General features: G+C 34.0%; 1 protein-coding gene across 6 annotated transcripts; it reads right to left on the bottom strand.

Moving 5' to 3' along the window:
* Positions 1 to 3,529: 3,529 nt before the first annotated feature.
* LOC112715680 (UBP1-associated proteins 1A) lies at positions 3,530 to 6,215 on the bottom strand. 6 transcript variants are annotated; one of them, XM_025767472.3, is made up of 7 exons: positions 5,402 to 6,215; positions 5,172 to 5,301; positions 4,880 to 5,000; positions 4,722 to 4,761; positions 4,420 to 4,633; positions 4,242 to 4,286; positions 3,530 to 4,025 (listed from the first exon to the last, which is right to left on the bottom strand). In XM_025767472.3, exons 1-6 carry the CDS (start codon positions 5,612 to 5,614, stop codon positions 4,267 to 4,269), a joined length of 738 nt encoding a protein of 245 aa, XP_025623257.1. In that variant the 5' UTR covers positions 5,615 to 6,215; the 3' UTR covers positions 3,530 to 4,025; positions 4,242 to 4,266. The 6 variants fall into 6 exon arrangements, with proteins under 6 accessions (XP_025623257.1, XP_025623256.1, XP_025623253.1 ...); XM_025767471.3 differs by having other exon boundaries at positions 3,530 to 4,286; XM_025767468.3 differs by lacking the exon at positions 4,242 to 4,286.
* Between the last annotated feature and the right edge of the window lie 2,629 nt (positions 6,216 to 8,844).

The following is an 8,844-nucleotide window of genomic DNA, read 5'->3' as shown; positions in this document are numbered from 1 at the left end:
TCTTTTACTTATGTATTTTTAACGGTGGAGTTTCTGCACACCATAGATTAAGGGTGTGGAGCTCTGCTGTACCTCAAGTATTAATGCAATTCTATTATCTTTTATTCAAATCTCTCTTATTCTTATTTCAAGATATTCATTCGTACCCAAGAACATGATGAATGTAATGATGAAAGTGACGATCATTATCATTCTCACTTATGAACGCGCGTGATTGACAACCACTTCCGTTCTACATGCAACAAAGCTTGAATGCGTATCTCTTAGATTCCCCAACAGAATCTTCGTGGTATAAGCTAGATAGATGGTGGCATTTATGAGGATCCGGAAAGTCTCACCTTGTCTGTGGTATTCCGAGTAGGATCCTGGGAATCCGGAAAGTCTAACCTTGTCTGTGGTATTCCGAGTAGGATTCCGGTAATGAATGACTGTGACGTGCTTCAAACTTGCAAGTGCTGGGCGTTAGTGACAGACGCAAAAGAATCAAGGGATTCTATTCCAGTAGGAGCGGGAACCAACCAATGATTAGCCGTACTGTGACAGAGTGCGTGAGCATTAGTTTTCACTGCGAGGATGGGATGTAGTCATCAACCATGGGTGATGCCTCCAGACGATTAGCCGTGCGAGTGACAGCCGCATAGGATCATTTTCCCGAGAGGATTGAAAGTAGCCACCGCTGATGGTGAACCCCTATACAAAGCTTGCCATGGAAAGGAGTAAGAAGGATTGAGTAGAAGCAGTAGGAGAGCAGGCGTCCTTGAGCCATACAGCATCTCCATTCGCTTATCTGAAATTCCCACCAATGAATCTTCATAAGTCTTCTATCCTTTTTATAATCTATTCTCTTATTTCTATTTTCAAAAACCCATAAACCATTTTAATCTGCTTAACTGAGATTTACAAGGTGACCATAGCTTGCTTCATACCAACAATCTCTGTGGGATCGACCCTTACTCACGTAAGGTTTATTACTTGGACGACCCAGTACACTTGCTGGTTAGTTGAACGGAGTTGTGAATTCAACTGGTGCCACAATAATAATTTCATACAACTTAAAGAATAGTGATCACAATTTCGTCCACCAGATATCCGCAAAGGCCATGATGTACCCTTGCGGTAAGGAGTTGAACCAATGTATCACCGGCCCTGCGAGGGTCATTGAAAATGCGCGACATCTGATCGCCTTTCCTACACCTTCCAGGTTCATCTTGGCCTCAAAGGCCGTGATGTGCTCTTGCGGGTCTTTGGTTTCATCATGCCTCATGTCTGTTGGCTTGTCAAAATTCTTATGTAAGCAAACTTTGAGGATGGAGGAGTGAAAAGGAGTTGCGCCAATCACTACAGGATTTCGGCGTTTCCTTTTCCTCTCCTCCCTGTGTTCTCGGCTTCTCGACTTGCCGCGTGACTAAGGGAACTGGGTTCGACCGTCAGTTTGGTCGTGCCCGTTGTCTTCCTCTCCCTGGTGCCTTTCTCCCAACCTCCTTATGGGGGACCAGGTGCGAGAATGACTAGGCCGGGGCTCAGTGCACGAGCTAGTGTTACGGCTAACCTCGGGGTTGTAGTGATCCCTCGCGGCCAACTCTCTCTTCAAGTTTTGGACTCTATGCCTGAGCTCCTGCGTGATTCGAGAGCTATCGCTATCGGTACCACCGAACAAACGCTTCTTTGGAGATCGATCTCGGGAGGGGTCTTAGTCAGTGGGAGTTTTTGGGCCCCTCTGAGAAGTCTCTGAGCTCACTCTGCTCATGAGCTAACCCCAGGACGTTCGGTGCCTCCACCTTCCTCTTGTACCTGCTTGGGACAAGGAATGGGTTTTATTTTCTGCCTGTGTCAAGTCCCTGCAGACGGCGTCATTGTTCGTCAGTTCATTGACTCGTTTGGTTGAGTGGAACGGTTGGTGGTGAGAAGCGAGACCTGAGAGTGCTCGGCGTGGAAAAGGATGTCGTCCACGAATGTTGGTAGGTCAGCAGGTGGGGTCACCTGCAATGACACTTCAATGCTAAGATAAGCGTCTGTACGAAAATGCGGTTAATTAGGATAAATGTGTGAGGTACCTTAGAAGATAAATAGGTCTCTCTTTTTTTATACCTTGTATTCGGATGGGCCCTTTTATTTGGGTCTATTTGCTTGGAAACTTCCACTAGCTGTTCAGGTCTTTTCTAAAAAATGGTGTGATGACGCATAAGTCAATTTAATTCATATAGATAAAAAAATCCCTTTCATTTGGGTTCATTTGCTGAAAACTTCCACTAGCTGTCCAAGTTTTTTTTAAAAAATGGTGTGACGACACATAAATCAATTTAATTTATATAAATAAAAAACCCAACCGATTAATAATCTGCCGAATGCCTCCAATTTTTATTGGGCTGGCCAGAACACCACGTATCATTGACGTTGGAATTGTTCAGGCACCATGTTCCTTCCAATGCACCATCGGGTTGCATGATTTATGTGTGATGTAAGAACTAAAAGCATATAAGAATATCTAATAAAGTGAATAATGCAACAGTATATATGATAAAACAAAATAAATAAAATAAATATTTTTCGTACGAATTTGTTTGGATATTATTAAATTATTTAAAAAAATTAATATTTTTTTATTTTTTAATATATTTAACAAATTTTTAATAATAAAAATAAAAATATTTAAAAAAATCTTCATTTAAAAGTTATATATGTACATTTTTTTATAAAAAAAAATTATTTAAAAAATATTTTTAACATAATAAATAAAAAAATATTTTTATAGTTGTATCCAAATATAATTTATAAATAATAAATATTTTTATATAAAATATCTAAACATCAAATTATTTTTACTTTTTTTAAAAAATTACTTAAAAAAATATTTTTTTTAAAACTAACCTAAACAAACTCATGATATCCGAATAAATTACTAATGTGAAATTGATTTTTTATAGTAAGTCTTTGGCAGCATTTTTCTCGTGATCTTATAATCTTTTTTTTTTTTTTGGTCAAGGTGATCTTATAATCTTATCGCGACTAATTAGAAGCGATATTTTTGAGGTTTGAGATCCCCCCTATAAGCGCACCAAAAATAAAAATGATACGCAACAAATAAATAATTTCTCTTACAAAATACAAAATAAATAACCTTTTTTAATTTTTAAAAATTATTTTAGCTTGCCAAAAGAGATGATCCTATTCAATTCATATCTGGTCCCTTCGAATTTCTCTGGGGTTAGATGCAATTGTTGGATTTTCAAAATAATGGTCAATCTTTGATATCAATTTTAAATGGACTTGATCCTAAAACTTGGTTACACGTCTCCTATAAAGAGATACAATTGTTAAGGAAGAAAGGACAAAATTGCTGATATTACTACTTCAAGTTTAGTTCAGCTAACCCAAAAAGAAATATAATATTTATACACTTTAAAGTAGGTGTGTTCTTTACAAACACTTAAACACAATTTGTGTGTGAAAATCTGGATATTAATAATGAACCGGTCATACTAAAATTAGTAAATTACAGAGTAGGAGCGTAGAGAAAAAAAAATTTAGATGTTCAAAAATAATTTCTGAATAAAAGTAATTATAACAAATAAGCGAACATCTAATTATAACAAATTAATGCCTAGCAGGATTCCCATGTTGGAAAAAAAAACGAAAATTGGAAAAAGGACAAATGCTGATGAATGAATACTGTGCATCATAATTATCAAAGTTAAAAAAAATTAAAGACATTAAAACAAATCCATGATTTCATAATTTCATCAGTAACTGGCCTCTAAGATCACCTGTTCCATGGATGAAAAATTATCTCAGAACGTTATTTTGCTTGTTATGGCATCTTTTTTGGTTAAACCACCCTCCTTCATTGGTCATGTGATGTCTTTGCAGCTTTCTGGTTTATTGAGCAGTGTCGTTTTGCTTTTTGGTTCTGGTCAGTTCATAGAATCTCATCATGAAAACTTAACCTGAAGATGATGATTTCTGTTCTTGTTGTGATCCTAGTACTCCTCCTCCTCCTCCTGCATCTACAGTTCCTGTTATTAATCCTGCTTCAAAATTCAGTGTGCACAATCAACTTAGAATCTAGTCAAATTTTGGAAAATTTGTTTGTACCTATGTTTGCACAAATACAACTACTATTAAATTAAACATAATGCGGTAATATATGCAAATATAAGGGTAGCCCAATGCAGAAGCATCTTGCGTTAACGCAGGGTTTGGGAAAAGGCTGCACCTAAAGGGTGTAATATCCGTAGCCTAACCTGACAATTATATCAGTGGCTGTTTTTACCGCTTGAACCCGTAACCTTCAAGAAATTAAAGAAGTTTAAAGTAGTAGCTAATGCCGCATATATATGTGACTAAAATTATTGAAGTATTTGTGCAACGTATATAGGTTTGTGCAATAAAACAGAATTATGGCACAGTTGGATACTAAACCAGTGGTAGAAATTGATGAAGAAGCTGAAATAGGTTCTGATGAAGCAACAGTAGGTGTGAACTCCTGAGGTGACATATCAGGGAATTGTGTCTTTTTCACATAAGCTGTTGTTGGAACAAATTGATGCCTACTTAGCCCATAAATTGGTTGGTAATATGCTGGTAACCAACGAAATGGAAAGTGTTGTCCACCATATGCATTATAGTAATTCTGCTGAATAACAAAACAAAAAGGATTTATGATAAAAAGGATTTGAGAGTTGTTTAATAAACAAAAAATTCTGTAAACTAAGATAACGAACCATTTCATATACTTCCTGTTGGGGTGGGTAACCTGGATACCTGAATGTTGAAGGGAAACTTTTCAATTAGAATATATTATGATAAATAAAATAAATTGCTGAATTTAATTTGTCAGATGTTTACATTTTCCTAATTGCAAGATATATAATTTATTTACCTGTAGGGTGGATAAGGAAATGTATACTGTGGAATATGCTGATTATAATAAGTGGAGGTTCCTTGATGAACTGGAATTGGTGCTGTATTCCAAGAAGGGCTACTGAATTTTTGTCTAGTAGCTGCAACATTATTTAAAAAATAAATAAAAAAAAGATGAATGAAACTGAACAACCTTATTAGCAATCATAAACATGTTTGCTTTGGTTGCATGTAAGAAATTCAGGCCAAGTTGAAGAGAACTATATCAAGAAAAACTAGATTTTAAACAAAAGAAGTGAAAAATTAAACACCTGTCATAGATGATGGATCAATTTTTTGTGCACCAAGAGATGCAAGATTACAATTAGCCCTCCTTCCATCTATCACAGGATATGGATTCTGACAAGCCCTTATTGCAGAATTTGGGTCCTTGAATGTTACCTTAAAAGAACCAAAAATAAAAAATAAAAAATAAAAATCAGAGACTAATTAAAGTGATGAGAAAAGAATAACTATGTGGAAATGGGGTGTTAGATTTTACAAAGCCGTATCCTTTTGATCTTCCAGAGTTTCTGTCAGTGATGACAACAGCTTCTAAGATCTCTCCAAACTGATCAAAATAACGTTTCAGAGTGTCTCTTTTTGTTTCCCAAGCTAAGCCTCCAACAAAGATCTTGGTATAGGTTGTGTCACCAATTACATGTTTGGCAGTGTTTGGATTCATCAACATCTTGTTCTGCCTCGGCCGTGACATGTGATGAATTCACTTCACAAAATCACCTCAAGTACTAAACAACACTTAGGATTCCCAGAAAAAAAAAAAAACCCAGACTGGAAAAATGATGAAAAAGTCAGAATAGCCGTTTGGTTGGTTGTAAAGTATAAACAGCGAAACAAATTCAATGATATCAAATCAACCAACGAAGGGAAACAAATCTTTCCATCAAACATGTGCTGTGCAATCTTCTTCTTCTTCTTACTCTTAGTGATTCTCGTTCATTCTAGCGAGGAAAAGAAAAGACACTACTCGATTTTCATACTCAATGTTTCCTCAGATTCCACAACAAAGATTCCCTTAACAAGAAACTTAATAATGAATAGTAACAAAGCGTTGATATTAAATAAAAATGTTTTAACGGAGTGGTAAAAAAGCATAGATAGGGGGAAAACAAAAATCATACTAAAAAACAAAAAAGAGGAAATCAATTATTTATGCAAAATTTGTGCATATCATGATGTAGAAGAGTAACTTAGAAAGTTGGCAAAATGACAGCAGCTGGAGCAAGAAAACATGTAAAATAAAATAAGAAAAGTATAGTAACTAATAACATTTTTCAATAATATGTGAACAATGTGAATTAATGGGATTAACATTAAATTAGGATGTAGTGTACTTATACTTAATTGATGGTTGTTCATGTTATTTAAGATAATCATTATTTACCTAGCACTCCTCAATAAAATAAATAGTATGGTGATTTTTTTGTATTATTACATATACAGAGAGAGTAAATTCTACTCATGCCATTAGCAATAAAAAATAGAAAATATCAGACCTTTTTTTATTTACTATGCATTTATTTGAGAAAACTTTAAAGTTAAACGAAAATTATATTTATTTTAAAAATTTTTTGAGAGACAACATTGTAGAATCAACATTACAACCAATAATCAATATAAAAAATATCATAAATTTATAAATCTAAAATTCAAACTTAATAAAATCTTATTTTTTGTAGATTTAATAATATTAACTAAAATTAACTGCTATAATATTAACTTTTAGCATTATTTTTTATTTATTATAAATTATAATAGAGTCGAGAAAATGTCTCATTTTATTACAAATCAACAAATAATTAAATAATTCAATAACGCATATAAATGCCGTTAGATTGATAAACACAAGCTTTGGATGTGACATGTTAGGAAAATGTAATGGCAAAATGGGGTTTTGGTGATTGAATGAATAGTGTGTATGCAACTACGATTTGTTAACGTTGCTATGTTAGTACCTCACCCGTTGTGATATTATGGTATGTTTGCCCATATCAAAGCTTTCCCAAACTTTTTAATGGGTCCAATGAGATACTTGCCTGACTGTATTCAACTTCTAATTTTTTTTGAATTTGGCCTCTTCTACCATCACTTATTTAAATTCTTCATTTATTCGCTTTCCATTTTCATTATAATAACATATCAAATTATTATGCTTACCGCGTGGAATAATGTGTATTGTGTTGACGCCATTTGGGGCAATTGGACCACGAAAAGAAACACAATCTCCGTCCGCTGTATATCTACTTAGGGGTGGCAAGCGGGGAAGCCCGCCTCGCCCCGCCCCGCCCCGCCAGAAGCCCGCCTTTTGGCGGGCTGGCCCGCCCCGCCCCGCCTAGTGAGGCGGTCCTAGAATCCTAGCCCGCCCCGCCTAACTGCGGGCTGGCGGGCTGGCGGGCTAAGCCCGCCAAAGCTCCTCTTTTTTTTTTTTACTATTAACTACTAAGTAATATATATAATTTCACAACCATATTAATAAATTTATAATTTCTAATGGCATAAAAAATTATATTTTTTATATTCACAAACATTAAAGTCTTTGTAATTATAAATATCTAATAAATATAATTATAAACCAAATTTTCATTCAAAATATAAGTATAAATATTCTCTCCAAAGCAAAATAAATATAATCCAAAACATAATTATAAATATTGTCTCCAAAATAACATAAACATAATTCAAAACACTCAATTTTTATCTTCACACTCTTGTAAGTTAGGTTCGGAGAAGTTAGGTTTTGGCAAAAAAATTGCAAAAATACCCCCTCACTAATAAAAACCTTAGCCCGGCGGGGAAGCCCGCCCCGCCCCGCCAAAGCCCGCCAAAACCCGCGGTTTAAGCGGTGCGGGTTAGGCGGGCTTTTGCTATTTGGCGGTCCCGATTTTCCAGCCCAACCCGCCCTTTTTGGCGGGTTACGCGGGCCGGCCCGGCGGGTTTAGGCCCGTTTGCCACCCCTATATCTACTCTTTACCCCCGGCCAATTCGTCTTAACTCATTTCCTATTCTGTAACAAAATTATTCCATCCATTTATGTAAAACGTTTTACCATACCGGTAAATATAAAAAAATCATTACTTTTATTAATATAATATTATATATTTAAATATACGCATATTATTTTAAATTTATGCCTATCAAAATTAATATATTAAGTTAACACACATTTATAAAATTTTTAATTTAGAATCCGTTTGAAAAATTTTAAAAATAATTTGTTTTTATCTTTTAATTTATGAAAAGTAGTAATATTAATGTTTGGTACAATTTTTAAAATCAAATTGTAGTTTAAGAAGTTATTTAAAAATTTATAGAGAAGTTAAAAAAATAACTTTTCTCATAATAAATTTTTTTATCATATTTCTTTTAAAATAAACATTTTTAAAACTAAAAAACTAAACACAAAATAATTTATTTATATACTATTTTTAATATAATTATTTATTATTAAATTATTTTTTATAAAAAAAACTCAATTAAACTGTTTACTCAAATCAGACTTTAATCCAATGATCTAAGAGTAAAAAGAACGTAAGCCAACTTTGTAAAATGATTTCATATAATTTACTTTATTTTATTTTTTTGTTATAATATATGCTATGTGTTCCTTTTGATCCATATTTTGTGTGTTTCCCTTTTATATGAAGTATTTGGGTTAAATAATTTACGCACCCGAGTATTGTCTAGCTGAGGTACTTTTAATATAAGAGAGAAAAATAAAAAATTAAAAAGGATGTCGGCCCTTTAGGGTTAATTTAGCCACGAGGTAGCAAGTTAGCATACCTTCCCGGTTTGAAAAAAAGTAATGTTTTTATAAAGTTGCATTCACATGATGATGAGGCATTCCTCTTGATTGGATCAAAGGCAAAAAGGTTAAAATAGATAAATAAATAAACAAATAAAAAACTAAAAAGAAAGAAAATTAAA

The sequence above is a fragment of the Arachis hypogaea genome, chromosome 10 (assembly GCF_003086295.3).
Source record: "Arachis hypogaea cultivar Tifrunner chromosome 10, arahy.Tifrunner.gnm2.J5K5, whole genome shotgun sequence".
Lineage (NCBI taxonomy): Eukaryota > Viridiplantae > Streptophyta > Magnoliopsida > Fabales > Fabaceae > Arachis > Arachis hypogaea.
The sequence above is the reverse complement of the archived record's forward strand: the minus strand, read 5'-3'. Positions and strand labels throughout refer to the sequence as shown.